At 42.7% G+C, this 26,181-nt stretch overlaps 1 protein-coding gene and 1 long non-coding RNA gene across 2 annotated transcripts; one reads left to right on the plus strand and one right to left on the minus strand.

Annotated features, from left to right (window-relative positions):
* Nucleotides 1-70: 70 nt before the first annotated feature.
* LOC145444231 (uncharacterized) lies at nucleotides 71-21,278 on the minus strand. The gene is made up of 14 exons (XM_080322178.1): nucleotides 20,884-21,278; nucleotides 20,179-20,290; nucleotides 19,374-19,487; nucleotides 18,676-18,731; nucleotides 5,580-5,750; nucleotides 4,885-4,947; nucleotides 4,431-4,514; nucleotides 4,289-4,358; nucleotides 4,124-4,227; nucleotides 3,950-4,024; nucleotides 2,831-3,027; nucleotides 1,760-1,842; nucleotides 1,568-1,692; nucleotides 71-305 (listed from the first exon to the last, which is right to left on the minus strand). The coding sequence occupies exons 1-14, from the start codon at nucleotides 21,165-21,167 to the stop codon at nucleotides 221-223; spliced, it is 1,623 nt and encodes a 540-aa protein (XP_080178304.1). The 5' UTR covers nucleotides 21,168-21,278; the 3' UTR covers nucleotides 71-220.
* A 38-nt stretch (nucleotides 21,279-21,316) lies between these two features.
* LOC145444271 (uncharacterized) lies at nucleotides 21,317-24,337 on the plus strand. The gene is made up of 2 exons (XR_013916645.1): nucleotides 21,317-23,940; nucleotides 23,998-24,337. It is a non-coding gene; the product is annotated as an uncharacterized LOC145444271 (long non-coding RNA).
* The last annotated feature ends 1,844 nt before the right edge of the window (nucleotides 24,338-26,181 follow it).

Here is a 26,181-nt window from a genome sequence, read left to right on the forward strand (position 1 = left end):
AAGTGTATCCAATCCTATTTTATATTTTCCAATCTGAATCTCAGAGCAAAAGCACAGACTTTAAGTCATATAACGATAACTCCAAAACGCTCTACGCCAGCAATCCAAATTCAAAATCAACATAAATCTATATGCAATTGAATACTATTTCACCACAGCCAAACCGTGATTTTCGCACGGAATAAGCGTTACTATGACATTTACGGCGAGTCAATTAGCCTTATTTATGCCTCACCTCGCTCATAACCCGATTGTCTTGGTGATAAGAATCCGGGGTCTGTGTTTTTCCAGACGGACCCACGTATCTAAATGGAAGATTCACAAATGAAAACTTGACTTGACACACAAAACAGGTTCCGACTCCCGCATACCTGATAAAATCACACGTCTTCAAATTATATCACGAAAGTGAAGATAGCATATAGTCAACTACGTATTCACACTGACCATGCACTGCGCGGCGAAGAAATGATACAAACCACAAATCTAACGATCCCAATATATATACCCCTCAGTTATTATTCCGAAATTTCCACGTAAACAACGCATGTCCAGTAAATCGCATGGTGGGCGGACAACAACATGCAGGATGCAACGTAAACATAAACAACAACAAACACGAAAAATTGCATCTCTCGCGCCACGATACAAAACACATTGATTAGGATTTACGATTTGGCCGTCTCAAGCTGCGGGATCATATATGCGAGAGTTTGTGAGGAGAAAAGCACGGTTTGCGATCAATTTGTCAGGAACATTGCAAAGCAACAACCGCCGCATCGTAATTATACAACGCTCATGTGGAGTCTCAATTATTGATACTACCGTGATTTTAAAGAGCTGCCGCAGTTGCATAAGAATTGTCGATCGGAGCGACCAATAACAACCCTGCATATTGATCGGCTAAATGAGGCGGAAGCCAATCTTGTTGACAATCGTAGCTGCAAAAATATATTATTGTGGGAAGCGTTCTTCATACCAGTCTATACAGCGAACGTGTAAGCAAGCTCGCAGAGAAAATGGTGAGAACGACAGAAAAACATTTTTCATAGCAGAAGGTCAGTAACCAGTTATATAATTCGACGGGGGAAGTGCCCGTGTCCGGCCATCAGTCGCCAGTCAGTTCAAGTCGTCAGCATTGCAGTATATTTATATTCAATCGCAAGTAGATGGAGCAATTCTCAAGGCAAGTAACAACTACTTCAGGAAGAAATGGAAAATGAAAAGAGATACAAAGATGTATCTCGCAACTAACGTAAAATGACGGCCGGTAATGACTCTACGAATTACTACTATCTACTACGTAATATCTACAATCCCTGATCTACCACGATACAGGGGCTATTTCACGCGGTTCTTTCGACAGTTTCTCTCGAAAAAGCTATGCAGCATCTCACAAAACTACTTTCTACGTTTCAAGATGCAGATTGCTGAAAGTAAGTATTTATGCTTAAAACTGTTCAAGTAAAATTGGACGGAGTGTAAAACATACCTGTTCGAGTACACAAAAGCTACCACAATGCCACGAAAAGTAGTACTTTGTTTCTGGCCACTTAAAGTAACTTACTTAGTCTGCTGCAGCGCGATGGCGATGCTTTTCAATTTCTCCGCAATTTCCACGAGGTTCGGATTGTTATGGTCAATATCGCTCATAGACTTTGACGCGTTGTGCTGGTAATTTCTTCGCGTGGTCTGTTTCAATGTTTCCCGTACGTTAATGGGGTTGGCGGCGCTCCTAGCGTTTTAACAGGATACTCACGGCAGGATCAGGCTTGTCAGAGTTGGTGTGTTTCACAGTTTGTTCGGCACCCTTTGTTGAAGCTGATGGCTTTGCGATATGATCTAAGTGAAAAGTTTTAATAGTTGCAAAAAAAGGTTAGATTAAATACGGATTTATTGTCGTTGCGAGCATACCAGTTCCTTAAATTTGTATTTGTATTTGTTCAGCACGCTTCATCAAATTCGATTTTGTTTTGTACGCCTCCAAACAAACGCTACCACCGCGATAAAAAGACATAATAGACAAAATCTAGATAGCTACGTCACTGCTTGAATGTAAATGAATTTTTCAATTTTTTCATACGGCCTACCGAGGCAGCATTCACAATTTGTGATGCAAATCGGTCAATATCTTTCAAATCAAAATTTGGCAAATGAATCTAAGTATCATTACTGCACAGGGTAATGATCATGCAGTTGAAAAAGCCCACCAGTCCAAGTCACAGCTTTACTGGGCTATGAAAACTTGGAATCTAAAGTTATATTGTTCTCAGGTAGAATATGACGTCGTAGAATCTGAGTGCTCAAACGTATTCCAGACAAGTCCTTGGTAACTTTGAACCATAAGTGACTTTGTTCATGAGAAGCAAATAAATTATCTTCTCCATAGAATCCTAGGCTATAACAACCACATGACAATCGAGACGACAATTGAACATATTGATTACACGCACAGGCTCAAAAACAAACGGACTGTGATTAGCTTTGTTGAAACCGGGAACGTGGCGACATTTACAAACAGCGGGATTCGTAACAAAGAAAAACAACAAAAGAACTGATCCCTGAGTGATGCCTCTCTATTGTCGCTAGCGAGAGATGTATCAAACAGGCGAGCAGGCGCACAATAGCGAGGGATGCAGAGATATAGCTGTCACTATAACAATAACTCTCAAGTCATTTCCAGCCGCGCACGCCCCGATTTCACGGTCGTCACAAAGGCCCTCGATAAATACACCCTTCGTTCGTACGCTGAAAATTTCAATATCGCCTTTTCGATGACCCCTTAAATTAGGTCAGGACACCCGGCATAAATGTTGGAGTCGCTACCGACCTAATTGAGTCAAATCCGGTTCGGACGCGGACGACATAGGAGAGGACGAGGAGGAGGACGAAGAAGACTCGATGAAGAAATTCTTCAACCTGCTGCCGATACTCTTTTTCTTCTTCGCATGGAGGTCGAGAGACGAAGGCCGTTCTGCGTCTTTCGCGTGCTTGTGACCGTGTTTCGAAGAACCATCTATGACGACTCTGTCAAATTCGGAAACACGTAAGTGTATGAAAAGTAATCGGCGGGTTTTGCTACGCGGGCGCCGCGGTATTTTTACTTGGCTGGTACGAATTGCAGGAATCACAATTTTTCATCCATGTCGGGAAAAAATCAAACATGACATTTTGAATTCTTACTGCGTCTTCCCGAATGTAAACAAGGAGTGGTTAAAGAAATCATCATTGGTATCAAGTAGAAATAGAAGTAATTGGGAAAATTTCTACTCAAATACAAGCAGAAGTGACAAATATTGTAGGCCAAGTTCTGCCTAAAAATATGAGGACTGAAGTAAAAGAGGAAGTAGTCCAAAATGTTATCATGGGAGGAAGTTATGCAAGCAGGTCGAACCTATCTCAGTATTCCAAACAAGTAGAAGTACTTCGCTACTGGCCACTTATGCACGAGAAGCATGCCCCATTCGTACTTGCAATTGGAGCATGACAATAAAATGAATTTAGGATTTAGATCCAAAATTTGGAAAGAGACAAATACAGGAAACGCATTAAGATGTGTCGCCGTAACGCAATACAATGTCCCATTGGGTGTATTTTCAACGATGTACGACAAATTTGAAGATCGTGACAAAGTCCAATATCGCTGCATCCCCGACGGCAACAGAAACACACCACACGATTGCATAACTTCCAACGAATCAATGTTTTTCCGGCACAGTTCGACCAAACCACCAAATCCTCAATACCACAGTAGTAATACTACGGTAGTCGCAAACGACATGCCGGTAAGGAAATGATAGATCGCCTGTATTGCCTCATTCGAATGCCTGACGAGACCAAAGTGCATGTCGCCACAGACAATGACAAGCACTCTCGTTCTGCTGCGTTGAGACTAGGATTTTTGCCCTAACTAAGTCGGAATACAAGCACTATGAAAGAGATCACATACCTCGAATGATGCGTTTTGCGACTGTGATGCGTAGATAGCACAGCTTCCTTGGGGAGGCTATTCGACTTTGTTTCACTGAAAACGCACAGACATTGGTTTTAGAGATTCGATTCAGCGATGCGCGAGTACTTCGAAAGCAAGCATTACTGAGAAAGGACGTATAAATACACTTACCCATCGGCGGGCCGAGATGCCTCCAAAACAGCATCAAAGCTTTGACTGCTGCCCGGGGTTTTGAGATGTGAACCAGTCGGCGACTCTGACCTCAAACTCGGGCTCTGCAACACCGTTATGGCGTTATGAAATGAACACCGAGATTAGCTTGAAAATTGAAACTACCTTTTTGAATCGACTCGAAAATCTTCGTAAAATTTTCGGGGTTCGGGATTTCGGCGGTGAAGGGGACCTCCTTCAATAAAACATGGTGTTCGCGTAATTACCGGGCTAGTATCCTACCACTGCGTAATCATTCGAACACTACCTTCTGTCGTTGACACTTGATTCGTGTGTTACTTTACGATTGCTACGATCGCTCGGTGTTCGGGGGAATTTGTTCCCGGGAGGTCTGGAATTATAAATTCAGAATATATTCAAACTTCACAATCTAACGTACAAACAAAAGGTATTGTGTTGAAAATACGCAGACTTCCAGACGCGAGAATTTTATACGAAAAAATTCACAGGTTACGTAGACGTTGTGCAGCAAACTGCCATTTCGGATTGGTCTCCGAATTTCAGCTTGTTAGAGATATTCGTCCACAGTTTGAAATATTTGAGAGAGAAATAGTGACGAGTAATCTGCTATTATGATGAAGGTAACAGAGGCAAATGCGAGATAGACTGCCAAGAATCCTAGATATATCAGCCCACTGCTACACAGTGCAATCACTTTTTACAGATTCTAATCATCATAAGATAGATCAAAGAATACTCACCCACACACATCTGATTCGACAAACGCCTCCGAGTCTTTATCAAGTTTATGCACACTTCTCTTCCTGTTAGACAACACATTCGTTGTCGATTGCGACACAGATTCACGATGATATATCACATCATGCACCGAATGACGGTGCCTAATGCAGCTAGCCATTGCCCTGTTCTGATACTATATTCCACAAAAGCCAGTCACTAATCCAACACGACTAGACGGTGGTCATTGTCATTATAAGCCAGTTTGAAGATGAGCACTCCATTATATACACAATAATGGCATTACAAGTAGCGCAACGTTGGAAATAGCCCGGCAGTTGTCAACACAACTTTCGAGACAAGTTGAACACAAGTTTAGCCAGCGACAAGGGCAACACTTCAGAGACAAGGGCTGACTAAAGCTGTTTGAAAACAATGAACAGTTCCGTTACCCAGGGGAACGAGAATGAGTTAACGAGATATTGATGGGGACAAGTGCACCATCACATGTCACGTCAGATTGTGGATGTCATAACCAGAACATGAGGCGGGCGTCGGTAACAAAGATTCAGATACATCTGCTCATACAGTATATAATTACGAGTGCTATTGAGTAATCGAAATCACCCAACAAAAAGAAGATAAAAGACTCTGATGTGACCCACAGCAAACTTTCGACTTCAACTGCAACAAATAATATCAAAATACTTGAACTTACTTGAAGGAGAATATGCTGGTCCAGGATTTCTTTGCTTTATGGCCTTTTTTGTGTGGCTGTATTTTTTCGGCAACTCCGTACCGATTCGTTACTGGATCAGAACTGGCTCGGCTGTGCACTATGTGAGGCGGCGCAGTATTACTCGATCTATCGGTTCCCTCAGTAATGGAACTGTTTTGAAAAAGAATATAACAGGTTGGTGATATGTATTTCAACTCAAGTAAACATGGTGTGAAGCTAATATATCGAGACATTGATATCCACTCCTTGGTTGATATTCATAATTTAATATCGTCAAAATATCAGAATTTAATATCGTCAAAATAATCATGTCTGTCCGACACCACGATGAACTCGCCAATGGTTGTACCACAAGTATGACACACACTGACCCACCCCCTAAATCCACATGGCTCATCATCCTACTACATGATCTGGAAAATGCAGCACGCAATAATATGACAGCAGGAACGTGGGATCAAGTTGCAGTTACTATTATCTCATACTGACTCACTATTATCTCATACTGACTCGCATTTCTGTCAATGTATTTCGGGGAATTCGGGGCAATTACAAGGTACTACAGCCTACTTATAGTGGAGTGTAATTGAACCGCTGAACCTGAATGCAGCCCCGTTGTTTCGCAAATCTGCAGCTTTCAGTCAGTATAAAGCAAGTCGCAAATTCGCGTGTTTGCTATTGGGGCTTTGGAAAGCACAACCTGTGTATCATGCGACAAAGTGCGACAATATTGACAACTTCCCGTGCTTGATATTCGGGAAATTGTAAAGCAATCCACAGTAATTGAAGGCAGGAAACAAATTAAGGCCGAAGACCTATCGTTTTTCGGAACAATAGATATCAAATTTCTCGCCGACAAAAGCAGTTTAACTCACAAACTATTTCGCTTTATGCGCCACCGGATATTAACCTGATACACATTACACCAAATAATAACATTAAGCACGTGCGCTGGAGAAACAAGATTCCCGCATGGGTGTTAAGAATGAATAACTTGTGAGCGTTCCCGGGTAGGGTACATAGCTAGATCAACCACAGCCCGCGGCAATATTGTTAACCGATATTAATCACCATTGTTTGCGCGTAATTTCATATATTACGCCATTTTCCCGTTTTATACGCGACACGCGATGATTAGCGCTGGCGAACTTTACATTGTGACACCCGCATTGAGTCACACATTGTAATGTTTCAAAACCAAGAATATCCTAGACCGCCGTGAAAGGGTATCACGAGTCTATTTGCGTGACTTTGATTTATAACGAGACGCGACACGTAACCATAGAGACGAACGTCATACTCGGGCCCTAGGCTACTATTAACCGACGCCGAGCAGATGCTAATCAAAACAAAGGCGAGAGGGCGTTGCAAAATGGCGCAATGGAAACAAAATCATATCTGGATAAGGGTCAACAATGCATCGAGAGAGTCATACACGCCGCAATTAAACCAAAAGCGATTATATAAGTAGACGCGAGCCGAAAATAGCAACTCGTCGACAAACGTCGCTAATTTGGTCGCTAACTGACGCGATGCGCAACAGCCAAACGGCGCGAGATACGTTGTCGATTTCACCACGCGTCGGTGCTCACAAGGCAAGAGCCTCTCCGGCCCACTCGACATTAATGATGTGACAAATGCTAATCAAACGTTGAACTTGTTGGGTTGAGATTGAACTTTATCCTACGGCAACGAATAGTAATCGTGGCACACGCACCGCTAAAATAAATGCTGCGTAAGGGCGCGATCGGGAAATGCAACGAGAAGTAGTTAACTGGACGTGGACATGCAAGCCTATGCCTGTAATGCATTTTGCGCGGGGCGTGGCCTAAGGCAAGCCTGAACATGATAACGGCCGTATGTTACGTCACAGATGAAGTGGGTATTGTTGTGATTAGCAACGCGGGGCGAGTTCAAACACGCCCTTCGCACCACGCAGGACATGCAACGCGACAATATGCGACACATAAACTAGGGCGCAATGTCTGCCAACGCCAGCGGTCGCAACAGTTTGTGAACTGCATTCAACTTGATTCCGACCTATTTCTCTTGTAATTTTTGCCTGTTGCCTGTTTCTATCTACGCGTCTGCATGGCAAATATACGGAGCGGTTCAAAAATAATCCATCGTCGATGATAATGATATAAATAATACATGGTCATTGGTCAATTGCTCATCACAAAAAAAACGAATGCTGTGCTACCGCGGGCGATGCACTCGATATCTCACGAAAATCGACAGGATGCGTAGTTCATCAATAATTTCAATGGCACGCGGGTCGCCGCTAATGACCATCATCTCGCGAGAGCCCGAGGTCAGTCGTGATAAAATCGCAGTTTTTGTCACTGATGCCACACACGGCACGGGGTCGTTACGCATTCATTCTTAAACGACCTGGACACACGACTAATTTCTCGGAGCGAGCCAGAATTACCGAGAAGATAATAGTCTAAAACGGCAAATGCAGCATTAGCATTTGATGCAAACGCTTCTCACTCGGAGGAATTCCCACAACTAAATACGAAGAAACCTGCCTAATCAAAAACCCGATGCACATTGCACAATGCACATATCTCTTGCAAAATGTCGGTAATAATATCGACAGTATCTTTGGGCATTTCCATCTCGACAAGCCAACCAGGAAGCTCCAACACCTCGAACTAACCCACACATAACAATTCATACATATCTGAGACGGATGCTATCTGGCCAGTGACTGTCCACAAACTACAACGTCCATGCCCAACGCGGTTGTATATACCGCGAATGCAACGTGTATCAACCGGGCGTTCCGTGGGACGGGCCTCGATTCAAAAGTAATAGAAATCGAATTAATAATCTCAAACACAACCTCGATTACATTGTATACAGCGCTAGCGCGCGCAGGGCGTGTTGGAGGCGGGTGGGCGACTCATTCCCCCCAAAACACAACGAAAGGATTACATACACAAGGAAACGCGCAACGAAATTTTCACAGGAAATGCCGCACGTACGGAAGCCTAAGCCTGCGTCCACAACATGTCACACGACCCAAGCCCAAGGAAATGAGCCTGCATTATCCAATATTTTCTGGTTATGTAATCGCTTTACATGGCTAAGTTGCCTGCTGTCCAGTTTACGCGGGGGAAAAAAGATAACTGCAACTTGCAGAGAAAGTCTTAATTTCCGAAGAGTCGCTAGCTGGCTTGCAGCAGCTGCGCTTTCATTGTGAGAGATGGCGCAATTTTAGCAGCACATACGTGCCAAGGAAACGGCGCCAAATCATTGCAATTCAACAACATACACAAAGGCTGACCTCCAGAGCGTACGTCAGTGCAGCGAGGTTTCGCTAAATTGGCGCACTTCCTAATTGTAACGAGTCAACATGACCACAATTTAAAAAAATGCGTATTGAGCCTTCTGCAAAATAACGCTACGCGCGTGGGAACATTGGCCTGGCATTCGCTGAGGCCGCGTATGCGTGGTGACTGGTGAATTATTTCAGTGAAATACGAGCTACAAATCGTTTAATACGATACACAAGGCGATACACTAATCATCAATGTATTAACAGTCGATTTCAACATGCGCTACTGGTCAAGATATCTGTGGAAGTTTACTAACTCCTAGTTCATCACAACCACATTTGGACAACTATAGAAAATTTTCAACTTTATCAAATTAGATTAGAATTCAAATTACTGAGTTCGAAAAGCTTGGAAAGAACTAGAAAGAAATACAAAAAAATCAAGTTCAGGTCATTTCAAATCAGAGCTCATTCCCTAAGCGTGTGGAAAGTAAACCAATATTGGCTCGTTTCGCACTATACAGTACTCCTGTAGCATTTTCATGAAAACCAGAAATTAGACCGCAATTATAACTAGAGCATAGCAACATTTCACAAATTCTATCAGAATTGGATTACCGGCATTTCGCTCAAACTAGACAGCAAAAATTATCTAGCTTCCAATTCTGATCACAACTGGCAGCCTGTTGAGGTTGATTAACACGATTGGTAACGCAGGTGCAATTCCTATTATGACGCCAAAACCGCATCGTGTAGCAACATTAGCGAAACAATCTCGGCGTGACGTGTCCAAAAAATATACATCCTCGAGCCATCCGTACCGACATAACGTAACACAATGAATATACAATGAATATAAAACTAAGACGTATGCATAATATTCATTGCATTCATTGCATTGGGTAGGGTGAAAACTTGCGGCGAGAATATCGAATCCTTGTGACGTAAAGTAAATATATGACGACACAATGCCCGAGTTAAAATTGGGGATAGGGGAAGAAGCGCCTTTCCCAGCACTTTCCGCCATTTTTATACGTGTATCGTATCCGTAATATTTGCTGTTTACCTATACGATAAAAGAATTATTGCACCAAAGAGCTAGCAACTAAGCCAAATGAAACATTCCAATAACAAACCAGATCCATCGAGCCAAAAATATCCAAAATCGTGATACGTTGCCGATGTTCTCGGCCGTCTATCTTCAAAGGATTTAACGAAAATCGTAGCGTTTCCAGAAAATATATCACGGACTAGCAAAGCAAGCGTTCCATGCGTGATTTCGTGTTGTACGGCACCGTGATTGCTGACACGGTGCGCAATGCACACGGTTCAAGTACGTGAAATGATGCGTAGATAAATATAGAAATTTGGGCTCCGCGCTGGAACCACTCAAACTAAAGCAACCAAAGGCCAGCTCCGTCGGGTCACACAGGTCAATATGGGATGCCAATTTCATTGATAAACTGGCGCAGTACAAAGCTTACAGGCTTCCATTCAGCAACCAATGACAGAGTCGACACGTTGGATGTTAATGCGCTTCTTGAAACCACAGAGAGGCAAGGGTTGGATTAATTTTAGGACAGCTTCCGTTACGGAATGTCGATATGTCTAATAAAAATGCATGAAATTACCGTTGCGATGCATTTGGCTGGTAAATAAAACGGGACCCGCACTACCTACCACCCACCCACCCACGTACAATCCAGATTTGCGATCAGCACAAAATACGCGAAATGAAAAACAACCGAACTGTTGCGTAACAGGATGAGATCTTTACCACGTGACAGGAATGATGCGTCGTTGCAAGCAGGAAGTAACAGTTAGATTCAAAGTAAAGGTTGCCAGCGTCGGGACCGAGAGTGAGTTCACAAAAACACCTACGTCATCACCACGTCATCGTGGTAAAAACACACCGACCGTGTATGTTTGTAAACCAAAAAATATAATGTCTGGGTCGGTTTACACTGTTGCGCGAGTGCATGTATTAATCATGAACCGATACAGCAAACATGAAAGAAGTACACAACGTCTGATTTGGTATAACAATGGGTTTCCGTTCTAAAAGTCATCGACGTGCAATGGGTTTTAAAATTAGGTAGGTGTTTCGTATGTGTGTCATAGGTGGCAATGATCAAAATACCTACTCGCAGTGCTCACTACTCGTGCTCAGTCGAGTTCATCTCAGCCTGGCATACGTACAATCGTGCATGCGGACACGCGATGTTGCAAAAAGGGTTACGCTAGGCATAGGAGTAGCACGGATGGAAATTTGGGAGCTGCATATGAAAATCGTGGGATCAAGATTCCCCATCAATAACAATCAATTGACGCTATTGCCATTCCCCAAACTTGTACTTCGATATGACGTAGCGTATTTTTCGACCATCCAAATGGGTCAGTCCCTTCACGTGATAGTAAAAATAAATACATAAGCTGCATCACCCTAATTTTAATCACGGTAGCCTATGGCGAGGTCCCTCGATTACCACAACAAAATGTCAAACCGTCTGAAACATTCAAAGAAAGCCTTCGGGGTAGGAAAAAATCGAAATGCGATCCCGTTGTTTTGAAAACACATCCCATCGAAAGAACAGCACCAGACAAGCAACAACCCAAGAGTCACACAAAGGCCACGAGACGGCGCGCGACCAGTCGTCAACACCACATGCAGCCGCAGTGACATCTCATGCAATTATAACGCCAATAAATCCCTCTTTGAAAGCCGCGATACAATATCGACTTAATTTAACATGTGACTCAAACCGACGCCGCCATAATAAATGAGATTCATATAACGAGGTCCGCTATCAACACAAACACACTGCAGCCAGCATTACAAAGCACGCGTCCTCGTCAGGTCACACATTAATTACGCGCCCGAGACGGAAAATTAATAAAATCATGCGGATAAACCGAATTTCTTTCCCTAAGGTACAAAAACTCGAATTGGCAACGGCGCAAGTGTCGTCGATGCAATATTAATAATCATCGTAATACGTGTCGCGAACCAACAAAGACACCGCAAACCAGGGTTATCAACAACCGTGCTTCCCCAGGGAGCGCAAGCGGTCATCACGATTAAATCAAGGCCGATTCGGAAGAGATTTCGTCAACCGGACTGCGCGCGACTGTTTTTGCGCTGGTATGCCTCATCCGATGCTTCAGACTGCATTACCGATGACTCAAATTCGTGCAAAACACGAGGGCGGTCGAATTGCACAATACACGGCTGCTTGCAACGATTGCTTTATAGGACAGCGTTTTAGCGACTTCGGGAGGGTATGTTGTCATGGAGCTATCGAGTTTTTTTCTACCCCGCCGAATTTGGTATGCCTTTTAAAGCGCTGTCACTCCTACACTCGAGAATTGCAAATCAATCTGAAAAAACTGCGCACAGTGTGCAGCTATAATTCTAATTCTAATTTAATTTAGTAAAGTTGAAATTTTTCTACTTTCCAACCATGCTATTGCTGCAATCAGAACAACTCGATTTTCTGTCGAATTAAAATTTCGCATACGCGATAAACAAGTGTAACTACAGTAATTCCTTGGATGTTGTAAGTACGCCAGTAGCCACCAAGCCACATAGCGCCCGTAATGAATGTCGTGACGCTGACGAATGGGGGAAATCAACTCACTGAAGTTGCAAGGCGCTCAAATTTCCAAACGCCCTCGAACATAAAAGAGGAGAAAAGGCATTTTATTAACACCTGTTCTCTGGGACTTTCCGATTTCAGCGCAGACGCCGGTGACATTAGCGTCCGTGAAAAATGAACTGACATCCATTACTTGGAGCGTACGTTGCACTGCGCCGGTATCGACACCGGACTTTACTCGCAAAAAGTGTTTAGGCTTGTCAAATGCAGAACTTTAACAATGCCCGGCGCCGAATTAACAGGAGAATGATGCATGGTATTGAAAGCCGTGTCGTGAGAATTGTTTTGTCGAGCGCTAGGTTAAGCGTGGTTCTATTGAATATCCGACATGGCAAAGTACTGTTAAAACCGCAATCTCGCGTTTGACTGTTGCATTTGTTGTGAAAGAAAAGGGACTTCTGTGCTAGCTAGGTTCTAAAAATATACTGTCAAATGTCGGTAAACTGCAACGTCTTCTTAGCTTTCACATATCTACGGTCTCAAACAAGTTTTAGGCTATTTTTATATGCCATAAACTCTATATTACGACGCGATGCGGAAAAATACGTTCCTTATTTCCAAATCAATGAAAAATTTTACGTACACCATTGCTGTATTCAACGGAAGAGTCTCCTAAACTGCTTGTATTTTGAAATTAAGACATAAAATAATACTAAATTTGTAAAATTAGGCGGAGTTCCCCCCTATAGACAGCGAACGCGAGTAAATGGAAATGAAACACAGCCGCGCTTAATGACCCGTGACAAGCGACACGTGACGCTTTGCGCGGGAACCCGTGGTATCAAAGACCACTACGAACGAGAGCACGCGAACACAACCGAATTGCTAACAACGACGCAACCCACTCCGCGAAACGCGCCGACAAATCACCGTTTTCCCGACAAGTGCACTCAAACTTCGCGCCAAGTGTCCCACACAAAAACAACCTTTCATCGGCAGACTCGGAGAGGACGCCTACAACAACACAGCTCACCGGGACTAATCACAACGACGGATGACAAGGTTATCGCTTTTTGTGTGATAAAAGATAAACCAGATACCGTTATACCCGGTTCAAAACCACAATTACGCGCCCGGGTCGCTTCAGCTGCGCCACGAGTAGCCTCGATTGGGTGCTTGTGCCTCGTCACTCGAGCGCACTAAGCCCGGATAAAGGGTATCGGCTTGATTATCATCGAGTTATTATCGTCGGGATATTCCCACATGACATTGTCCGTAAGTATACAGTAAACAGTCACGAGCAGGTGTCAGCAAGCTTCTTATACGCGAAAATAATATTTGCTTAACCATCCAATTTGTGATGTTGGTAATGGTTCGACCAGCCACTTACGCCGAACGCGACCACGCCTTTTTATTGACCCTCAGGATAAGGATGACCACGACCAGCTGTAGAAATAAATACAGCGACCCTCTACCCACAATCGCGCTGGTCATAACAAAGAAATGATCGTGACCAAAAAGCCGAAAAAACGTCGCAGTACGAAACTAGACGGTTAAAATCAGACCATCGCAGCGCCCTGGAGAACCGTAGCTGTTCGCTTGTTACATAACCATTCATTTACGAACGTTGAGTCACTATCACTATACGTAAACGAGCGTGTATTACAGATATATATCGAAATTGCGCCAGGGCCCATTGTCCCGCGTAAGTACCAACTGTAAACAATGAAGCGTTCGCCATATTTGGAAGTAGATTACGTTCTAAGTATACGGTCGTTGGACCGTAGCGTGACGCGGGGTTAGGGACGGTTTGCGTTGATACCATGCGCGCTTTGCATAGATCACCTTTGATCAGTTTCAATCGGCCCAGCTTCAAATTTTGAAAAGTTGACGCATACAGCAGCGATTTTCAACAGGTAGTCGACTTTCCGGCCGGTCCTCGAAATATATTTCGATTTTATTCTCTATTTTGAAACGTAAGAGCTTTTGAAGACTTCTGGATTGATTGAAGAAATAAAACACAAAATTTTAAACGAATTTAGAAATTTGACAGTATAATAGTATCTTGCAATCTGCGAATGTCGCATTTCTTAAAAACAAAGTCAAAATGGAGTAGATGATGGTTGCCCGACATATGAGCATGCGACACAATGGAAAACGACAGTTCAGCATGGAACACATCAGCATGCGTCCCTTCAGCATGTGACTGTATAACCCAAAAACTTACCCTAACCCGAAACATAGCCTAACCTAACCTAACCTAGCCTAACCTAACCTAAACCCTAACCCTAACCCAACCATAAACCTAACCTAACCTACCCCTAACCCGTAATTTAACCCACATGCTCATGTGTCGCATGCCAAATTGTCGCATGCCGAAGTGTCGCATGCTGTAATGTCGCATGCTCATATGTCCACGGACCGTAGATGATATCACAAACTTCAGTATGCTGAAACTTTGAAAGAACCATGCATAACAGATGTAATATCAAAAAGACGACAGCAAACTTATTAAATTAACGACCCAAATCTGTTCATACACGCGTTTTTCGAGGAATTAAAAAATGGCGTCAATTTACGATCACGTGACTGCGCTGACAGCACAGGCGAAGCCTCAAGGGAATTGGATGCCGCTCATTACAGTGATTAGCATCGTTTATGCATAGCTCTTCAACGAGAGGGCTAGGTTGTGCAGCGCGATGTTTGAAATTGCACTTTGACATTTAAGTCTGTCGTGTGTCACAGCATGATAGTTACGAATAATGCGCATCACAACACCGGTGGTGTTACAAAACTGACGTGCCGGAGATGCTACGATGTGCCATTCCACGCTGTGCAATTACCTCCACCGGCTATAAAGTGCGGTCAGTCGAATGCGCCATTGAAAAAAGACGCTTGGTCATCAGGTATATATTCCTACCACGGGGAGTGTCACATAAACCTATTTGAACAAGAACGGACTTTTCCCTCTTCTAGCTCATATTAACAAGAACCAGCTCGTAACGGGGATAGTCCCGCTGGTTATCAGGAACTATCAAACAGATCGGTTGCACGGCAAATAATAAATCCACCCGGTATAGCTCACGGGTAGATGAGCGGTTTGCACCGCATGTGTGCATTGTACAAGTGTTAGATAAATTGCACCAGGTCAAACGATCACAAGATGCAAATGCAAATAAGTCACCCGATGCGAGTTTACGCGTACTTTTACCACGGGCGTCGGGCTTTGTATGCAACGCCCTAAAACACTGGAAACCGATATCAATGCATTCAAACTCCTGTTAACGGCTGGCTATCAATGTCAACAGTGGGCCGAAACCTTTTCAATTTCAGCAGTGCTACAAAACCTAACGCCCGCGGGTCCTTTGCAAAACAGCCCTACACAAAACCGTGATCCATGACTCAATATAGAATAACAAAGACACATCATCGACTACCACTTGTCTTCGAACAAGGCTATCGGTCACATAAGGATATCCACGGGCTCGCTTCTCTCCATTTCACAAGTGGACCCGTGTCTTATGATATTACACTACACGCAAACGGCGATGATATCATTTTGAGTGGGCGGCAAACAGGCCGCAAGTAGGGAGACACGTCCAGCAATAGAAGAAGCCTACCGACTCTGACGATTTCGAATCTTCCTCCGATGTATGAGTCGTATCCATCCTGCGTTACGGAGCATTGCAGACGGACAAAGGTTTGACACCTCGCACACCATGTCGTTTAGGAATAATCAGGTAACAGCGGTAAATTAACACTATTGACAATTGCAATCGACATTAATTTTTCAAGTAAATAATAGTCGATCGTGCACGATGATTATAACTGTAGCTGACGACACGCCATGCAGGCTGGTCAGGAACATTTAGTGTCTAGTCCAGTCCAAATATTTAGAAGAGTTAAATTATTAACAAGCTGACGATGCAACATTTCCGCATCTGCGACTGAGTCGACGCTCGGAACCGCAGTTCACTGAGAACCGGCGGAGATCATAATGTTAGCTGATCCGGGATTGAAAGTGTCACGGAGGACTTGGAATTATCCTCGCACGAAATCTTATCTAACTTCATGCGCCACGATGAACAGTTTCAATTAGACGATTAGCGTTCACCCGTACAAGCTAACTATATGATCTCCACTCTCATAATAATTGCCACCGCGAGTCCGTGACAGTATAAAGCAAATAGACTAACGAAAACATCAAACCTAAATCGTGAACTTTCACCCGTACAATCCGACTAAATCTCGGGATAAAACCCAGATAATACCGACGATGATGCCTCGACTCACGCCGCATCGCAACTAATCTTATTTAGAATTCCCAATCCAAATGAAGCTCCGTAGCGTACGGCTCAGCGCGAAAATATCCAGACAAACGATGCCCCAAATACTGATCACCGGTTATCAACGCGAGGAAGTGCGTAGGAATAATCGCTTACTATCGCAACATCAACACGCGAGCGGCTCTAATGCGACGAGAACATTGTCAGAACGTAACCCGTCTCATTCAGATGACGCTTCAGGAAAACAGTGCAATCGCACACCGCCCAGGTCAACGCGCAAGAAGGGCGATAAAAATCATCCAACAGCGTAAGATGACGTGTCGCTGCATCGAATGGGCAAAGGTGACGCGGAGTGCAATGCGACGCTAGACGCAAACGACCGATTCATCGCGGTGGGACATCGTTAGGAATCGCATTGAAATTTTCAATAGCAGTTACATCACGGCGTAGCGACCGCAAGGCATTTGAAATTCATGTCGCAGTCTCGGGTAGCTTGGGCTAGGGAAAATCAGGCTTTGAGACAACTCACATTACCACGTCATAATATTATGAATGATGCGGGAAGTTACATATGCACCACAAACAAAACAATGCCGATTTTACACCTATGTGGATAACTCGGAACCTTTCCCACCATACCTTCTACCCACTCCATCGCACTTTGTTATTACGCCGTTTCGCAGAAAGGGCATGTCCACGGATTTTCCAAATCCATTACAACTTGAATCATTGCTACACTGTTTTTCCCAAATTATATTAGAGTGCTAGCCACACAGTTTTTTCCAAATTATATCAGAATTAGAATGTCTGAATTCGCGAAAACTTGGAAATTCAATCAGGTTTAGTTCACGTCCCACCGGAGTATATTCTCATAAGCCATACAATGGCCAAAGTCTGTACCCTGTACATGTGTAGCAAGCTTGGCTCGTTTTGCGCTAGACAGTCTTACTGTAGTATTTTCGGGAAAACCAGAAATTACATCAGAATTATAACGAGAGCATAGGAACATGTCGCCAATTCGATTAGAATATCGGCATTTCGTTCTAATAAGTCGAATAGTGTAGTTTTGCGCCGTGATACGACCGATTGACTGGTTTCAAGGCTACCGTGTTTGGAAGAAGGCATCGAAAAACTATATTCTCGTGGACTCATACAGGATAACCCTTAGTGTGGGGGCGTATAATTCCGGTACTCGAAGCACCCCAAAATACGTTAATCAGCGTCATGTTCCTACGCGAAATCGGTCTAGACGCCTCGTGACAGTCGAGGCAAAATACCGTAGGTTTGTTTACGAATAAATGACGCAATTTGAAGAGGGTAACATCTCAGATTCAGCACGCCCATACTTTGCAATTGTGACGCTAAATTAGGATTACCGCTGTTAAAAATACCCGGGTGTCTGAGTACACGCTTCGCTGCTAAACGAAATTACTCCGCTATGTAACGCGATACAGTTCAGCAACTATAAATGCGTATCATTAAGGTAATTGTAAGGTACTCTCAGGACGCAAGACACAAAAGAATCATAAGACACAATTTCCCCAACAATACAAGTTGTCGCACTAAAAGAGGTAAGCGGAAATAGGAACCATAACGGTGCCGGACAGAAATAAAGTTCCTCGTAGCGCAATAAATGGGTAGTGACGTATATCAATACTTTAGGTATACTACATGGGGACATCATGACCCATCTATAGATCCAATCACTGAATCACGCCGTTTCTAGCCTGGTAAAATCATTAGAAAGTTATTTTTAGACCGTGACTTATGCGTCCATGATACATTTCTGGTAGGACATCACAGCCTGAAACTACTGGTGTCACCCAGTAATTCAGGTGAACTGTGATTGAATGAGATCACCTCCAAACAAAAAATATATACTTATAAATTGACCGGATGGGACTCACCTTTCTGGATCCAAGGGCTGAGATTGGATATCTTCGCTATTTCTTCTTTTGGAAGTCTGGAAAAGTACATTATGGTTAGCTATTACTTAATAACATAAATACATTAGGCACATGGTCATGGTCATGTAGAAACATTTTAGAAACAATCAATGATACCAATCATTATAATTATAGATCCCTGGACATAGCGATAGATTCCAAAAGTTACAAAACTTGGAATTTGGAAATATGATTGTCTCCGTGTTTCATCCATCACCACTCGACAATTTTAACATAATTTCATTCTTCAAATATTTTTCTCCATCGAAGAATTAGATATGTTATCAACTGACAAATTCAGCTGCCGAATTAACGGACAGAGGTAAGAAAAAATATGGGTGGTGTATATATATATATAATCTTCGATCTCTGATTAGTACAAAAAGGTAGATACTTGGAAATATTCTACCAAGTGTGAAAAACAAGGCACTTGAAATGATCTGAGTAGTTGTGAACATTAGTTTGGTATTACTAGAAATGCACAATGCATTATTTCAGAACACAATCGGTATACGTAATACAACAACCATAGCTTATATTCAAAGTCATTTTATAGATAGCCTAAGGTTGCTGTGGCGCTCGGGCTTGTAGACTAAGGCAAACAAACGTCACAGCGAGTCATACCAAACATACATAAAATCCAAATGATGCAAAATTACCTTCTCCTCAGCCTCGTGTTCAAGCTTTGTAACGACTGAATGCCTTTGAGCCTTTGCAAAACTTTGAGTGCGGTGAAATCTCTCCCCTTCACTACCGGAACTTGTCAGTGAGGTCTAAACCAGTGCAACGTATGCATAAAAGCAGTTGAAAGAGATCAAAAGGTTGTTAGTCATGGTGTGGAAGCATCACATTGCCAGAAATCGACGGCATATAACTGAGTTTGTCCATCATATCATGAACTTGATCTTGCACCAATGTCTAGACACCAGAAATGCCCCATAAAAATATCATGCTGAATATGATGTGCTATCTCTGGAGAACATGGCAGAACAAAGTATACAGGAGTAAACGTTACATTTCAGGAAAATATATAGCAGATAAACCATGATCTTTTTGTCAAAATTGTCCAATATATTTGACTATCGAAAATTGAGTCAAACCTCTACATCACCAAGATATTTTACACAAAGATTCGATTATTAAATTAACTTGAAATATCTGTCCAAGCAACAACAACGGCATCATTCACTTCTTACATGCACCACTTCAAAAGAAAAATACTCAGGAATGAGTCAGAGAGTTTAGAGATTGGTAGGGCTTGAATATTAATGAGCTTGAAGTAGCTAGAGAGATCGTCATAATTGAATTAACGTTAAGATTTACAATTTTAAATGGATCAGATTTTAACACCATCACATTATGAGCACTTCTTATCTCTATATATATAATTACTTCGAGTATAATACTTCATGGTTTAGGTAGAATTTTGATGGTGTTAATAACGTGAATGAAAAATTAACTTACAGCAGACATTTGATGAGAGCTCCTGTAGAGTCCCGTCCCAGACATTAAGTCCTGCAGCTTGCGCTCATCTGACTGGTTCAGTGGCGCTTTTCTTGGGCAGTGAGTTACAACTCTACCAGAAACAGTAAACAGATGAAGAAATACTCCAGATTCAAGCCTTCGACTAGCCATCATCAGCGACAGAGAAAGTTGTATGAGATATTCAATGTCATTATCACATGACTTGGGACACCTAATGGATCGCCATACCAAATATATCTACAACTCAATCCAAACGTGGTAGAAATTAATGATAGAGCAAGTGACTCGTGCATTATTATGATCTTGAATGTCTGTTTCGCGACCAGGCAAGCACAGGAATGGTTGTAAAATCTCAAGAGCACAGTACAATCAAACCCAACATTCTTATATGTCAATATAAAGGCACAAATCAAACAAGTATGCCTATATCTATCACAAACATACCGTAAAACCAGCATTCTATCTAAAAAGGTTACAGTGTAGATATATGATATTCGCACATCACAGTGCAATCACATCAAACATCATTATATATTAAATGAAATGTAGGCCTAACCCTAGACCTGACACTATTAATTCTCATTCACAAACACACCGCAAGACTTCAGACTGTTATTCTATAAAAAAATATTCATATACCGTGGAGATAAAATAATCACTGTGCAGTATCAGAACCATGCTCACCTGCTGGCTTCATGAGGTCTAGCTTGGTGATTGTTATTCAACCTGTCTTTTTGAGGAACTGCAGAACCGTTTGCTTTGATGCTTCTCTTCAAAAATTCTTCCAATATTCTCTCAGTTTTCTTTCGGGTTTCCTCTTTTCCTTCTCGTCCGTGGTAATCTTGTTGTGAAGTTTGGGGTCCGACACCCGATGCATGGTGGTTCCTCAAATAATTTGTATCGCCCCTATCACGGTGAGCAGTAGGGGCATCCATAGCGGTGATAGTTTCGTTTTTGTGTGCTGGCATTGCCCCGCACCAGGCAGTTTGTTCTTTACAATACAATATTATATAATGTGGCTAGAAATATGAATAAAATAGCTCGTCAAGATTGAAAGTCTTGTTGAATGACAATCACATAACTGAGTTTGGTATCCCGACATAACATTAGTTATACACTGTCTACGAAGCCGTTATATTTAGGGTTCCAACAACAACAGAATCCTCATACCCAACACAGCGAATACGCCACAGTCGACTACCAACAAACCTGAAACAAGTAACTGACTTGTAACTGACAGTACCATTTAGCCCCGGCACTTATACGAATAATACTGCGAAGCCACACAATATTTATATGTAATGAAGCCTGCGTGACGAAGTTTCTGTCTCTCTCGCTTGGAACTGGATCGTGATCTCTCTCGTTTATCCAAACGGTTTACCCGCTTCGCCTGCTTCAGTTCGCTGATGACGACCGCAACGACGCGGAACCACAGAGCTATATTAGCTGCGAGTTGCTACTTCAAACAAGGGCTACTCAAGACGTAAAGAGAAAAGTAGTTAGGCTTGGCCAATTGGTGATACTTCACGAGAACGAATCATGGCACCGTTGCATCAGAGAAAATTCGTAACACTAGATTAGTTGATTCGCATCACGGGGCTGCGAAAAATGGAGAAGCTGAGTGAATCGACTCCACTGGACAAATAGCCTACTAGCGTGGCTTATGGAGTTAGTTACAGATCTTGACTATCATTCAATTCTCATATTGTTTGTATTTGATGTAGCTTTTCTGTCACCACGAAGTACGTAGTAGTATATTGCCATTTTAGCATAACCAAGAATGTAGATCACTACTTCACAGACCGGTCAATACCGAGAATGCTATTACCGACCGAGAACGACATTACCGAGAATGCGCAATACCGAGAATGGACATTACCGAGAATAGACAATACCGAGAATCGACAATGCCAAGAATGGACAATACCGAGAATGTTATTACCGAGATGGACACAACCGAGAATGCTATTACCAAGAATCGAGATTACTGAGAATGTATATCAATTACCGAGAAGGACTCGATCGAGAAAATAATCATACCGCTATACATCTATCTAATTCATTTTCACGAATATCGGAGCAAGACGATTAGTAATAAATGAAAAAAAGATTGAAATGTCGGGCGAGCATATTACTCTTCCAAGCATATACTTGTACAAACTATACCAATCTAATTAGTTGACGGTCAATGCTTCTAATAGTTCTAGTTGCGGTTTATTATAAGTAAGCACAGTTGTAGTGGCGCATTATGAAAATCTAGTAGTTTGTAAAAGTCTGCTCCCAAGCGAATGTCTAAATATATCTCGATAACAGATTCTGCCTTAGATGTATAATTATCAGCACTGTTCAACAGCCAATTTGCTTCTGAAACGAATTAAGTCAATCTTGGCTAAATATGGGGTCGCTGATCACGAATGAAACGATGAAAATATTAATAAACCTGATTGAATATCAACTTGAAATTTGTTGCTTAGCTGTAGCTTTGAACAAATGTCACCACGCCAAAATGCGACAAAGTTCATAAAAATAAAAATAAAAACCTCATATTGCGTCAAGTCGGTCGCGATCTATTCTACGGTCAGTTTGTTCAGTTCAGTTCTTACTAAGAATTTCATCAATTCAAAACACCACAAGACTACGATGCAATGAAAAGATAGGAAGATGTCGAGACGACTTGGGGAAGTGTTTGATATCAGACACCCACCCGGACCTAGGCGATGTAAAAAGGAATCATGCACAATGGATGAAGAGTGAAAGAAGATAACACAAAAAGACAAGCGACAAAATGTTTAAATGTTTGACTTGCTCTTGCGAGGTTGATGCAGATTTTTTCCTATTCGTTTTGCTCTAAGTTGAAATTCAGAGAATTTTGGTCACAGATGTGTACTGTACATTATGTGTCAAATCTCATGTATAGATCTATAGTTCTGGGTAATACCCTTCCCGATAATGTCCATTCTCTGAGGTGTCATTCTCGGTAATATCTATTCTCGGTCGTATGTTTCTCGGCAATGTCATTCTCAGTAATGTCCGTCCGCCTTTTGAAAAATATTTATGAGCGTTCAAAATTTGTTGCTCGAACATATAATCGGTCCCCACCGGGTAGGTCCAAAGGTACGCGACCTGGTGACCTTTGAGAGTTGGGCTTAGGCCTACTCTCAAAAACTCAGATGTTTCAGCATTTCTTGCTGTTACGACCCTGTGAGTTTTTAGTGTCATGTCATGTCATGTCATAGTGTCATGTCAGGTGCCGACTTTTCTATTAACAACCGTGCAGAATCGGCGATGAGGAGCACAGTTAAATCTCCGATAACGCGATACTGTGTCAATCCACAAATAATCAGAACCTAAATAGCACTTCTTCAGCCCCCGTTCCCGAACGTTGGTCTTGGGCCGCCATAGCGTGACCAACAAAATTTGGTACGAGACCGTGTTTAGGCGATCAGAGAGAGACTTAAATTTCACATTCACGACCGAATTTTTGTCAACAATATTAGTAATTGCATCAATTCTCTTTGAGCCCACGTGATCAGATATACCGGTAGAGCAGAGAGAGGTTGTGTTTTGGATATTTACGACGCGTTAATGATATATTATGCATTATTTCTAGGGGCTGTTGTTACTGAATATTCTGTTACATGTTGTTATTTCGTGACATCCCGGCTGCTGAGTATACGCTACTGAGTCGGCCAAACGATAGAAGAACAAAAAAAAACAAGACTATAAAGAGAAACCTCATTAGTGAGATGCACACGAAACCTAGTAGATATTTCGTCACTGGGTGCATCATTTTCTTAGATTGCCAGAACAGGACTATTCTGCGCTGGCCATTTCGGCACCGAAGGTCTCGGCCAACATGCGGCAGGCATTTTCGGTCAAGGTTTTCTCGTCGCCTACTACTCCAAGTCGTTTCGACACCTTCATATCTTTCCATTGTATCGCAATCTTGTGGTGTATTGAAATGATGAAATTGTTAGTAGTAAATTGAATTGAAATGAATAGGCATACTTTAGTCTGCGGATGTTACGACTCCTTCTTACCTTTTCAATTTTAGCATTCTCTTATGGTGCTTTGAAATGATGACATTAATGATACACTGATATACTAATATACGAACTTTCTCAGTTGTACCCAAGGACCTTAACGTATTAACGAGTACCGTTGTAAACGTCCGAGGCGGAACATACACTGGAACAAGTGGAGCATGCTCACATTGGCGCCATGGCGGCGTCGTTTTGCAAAATCCAATCCCCTGAGCTATGTAAAATATTTTCCAGTGCCGACATCTAGCGGATATAAACGACTAAAGCTGATGGACCAGACACTCCAGGGGTCATCATAGTCACCAACCTTTTTGAAACCAAGAGCTATTTCTTGGGTACTGATTTAATGCGAAGGGCTACCAGTTACTACCGCCGTTTATTCGTCCTAGGTTGGATTTTGTCACGTAGATATTCATAGCACTGGGCAGGTTTTTTGCTCCTTACCAAAACAGATAAAGAGAGAGAGAGTCATAATTTTCATCCAACCAAAATACATAACAAACGGCAGTGATGGTGGTACAGAAAATATGCATGCACAGTATTCGGTATTTGATAGGAATGATCGATAAGACTGTGAAGGTCATCTAGTCTGATCACACCAGCATCAAACAGGTACACTTGACTCTGAACAGTCTGGCTGTAATACCGATAACTCCCTCCGGGACTCACACCAGCGTCTCCGAGAACAGTTTTGTTGCCGCACTGCGCGTCGAAGCGCCAATCTCCGCGTCGAGGTTCGGGAATAATACCTTGACCCCCGTTAAACCCCAGCGAGGGCGAAGACGAGAATCGCCACGATGGAAAACGGCGTTCGCATGATCCACTGAGCCATGTTCAAATGCTGTTCATAGCCGAGAGAGATATTGTAATGGTCGATGCGTCCGGCTTCTCGACCGGTAGGTCGTGGGTTCGATCCCTGGCCGGGTCATACCAAAGACTCGAAAATTGGTATCCGAAGCTATCCTGATAGGCGCTCAGCAATCACGGATAGCATGGAGGAGAAAAAAAAACGGGGGCGCAGACTAGATGACCTCACGGCCGTATCGCAACTCCGTCGTCAAAGCATCTCGATGGTGCAGGCGAAAAAGAATATCATATCTCTCTCTTTCTCTCATATAGAACCATTCTCTACTTCGTCCTGCAAAGCTCTCAAGGAATATTTGCGACTGTGGCCGCGGGAGAATCATTTTATCCTGGCGGGTGACCTGGCATCGCGTTGGTGACCCCTGCTTAAAATAGCCATACGGTTGGCGATGCAGCAGCAAAGATGTGGCTCGCGACGGCATATTACGCGGTCCGAGAATAGTTTATCGGTATGATTCGGACGTTGGGATGACACAACATTGTTGAAAAATTTCGACTGCAAATATATTGTGTTGACAAAAAGGTCTTTTTTTAAATCAACCCCCGAAAGACCCGCTATAAGCTTATATTTTTAGTTATCCCTGCGGTCGCTCACGTCTAAATACAGTTTTCGCGTCAATCATATGGCGTTTTTCTGATCTGCTTGTACAATCACCTGGCTGTAAAATATATAAGCGAAGACGAAGTGCTAGGAAGGACGACATTTGGGCGTCCTCTGAGGACATTTTTGATTTCTTGAAAAAGAAGGACAAATCCTACTAAATGAGGACGTATTGTAAGATTGGTAACCCTATATTATGGGCCTATATAAGTTGATAACATTATTACTGTCTCCCATGTCCGGTATGTGTGCATGTGCAGTGTGCACCGTACACTACAGCTATTGCACGATTGGCTTTAATATTGATAAATATATAATCATATAGATAAGCAAATCGGTCAGTGGACATATTAGCATGCGACGCAATAGCAAGCGACACTTGAGCATGCGACACTTTTGAGCGTAGCGACTTTTGGTCATGGCGACTCGCGGGCATGTAGACACATGAGCACAGAGACATATTAACATGAGGAC

The sequence above is a fragment of the Botryllus schlosseri genome, chromosome 8 (assembly GCF_051294905.1).
Source record: "Botryllus schlosseri isolate E-star chromosome 8, Bs_hap1, whole genome shotgun sequence".
In the NCBI taxonomy this organism is placed as follows: Eukaryota; Metazoa; Chordata; class Ascidiacea; order Stolidobranchia; family Styelidae; genus Botryllus; species Botryllus schlosseri.

What these genes read in the sequence shown, in the direction of transcription:
- LOC145444231 (XM_080322178.1), bottom strand. Translation starts at nt 21,167, where the DNA reads ATGCCAGCACACAAAAACGAAACTATCACCGCTATGGATGCCCCTACT. An exon ending in GTCGAATCAGATGTGTGTGG is followed by an intron (nt 4,515 to 4,884) that starts GTGAGTATTCTT and finishes TTATAATTCCAG; the next exon opens with ACCTCCCGGGAACAAATTCC. An exon ending in GCATCTCGGCCCGCCGATGG is followed by an intron (nt 4,025 to 4,123) that starts GTAAGTGTATTT and finishes GTGCGTTTTCAG; the next exon opens with TGAAACAAAGTCGAATAGCC.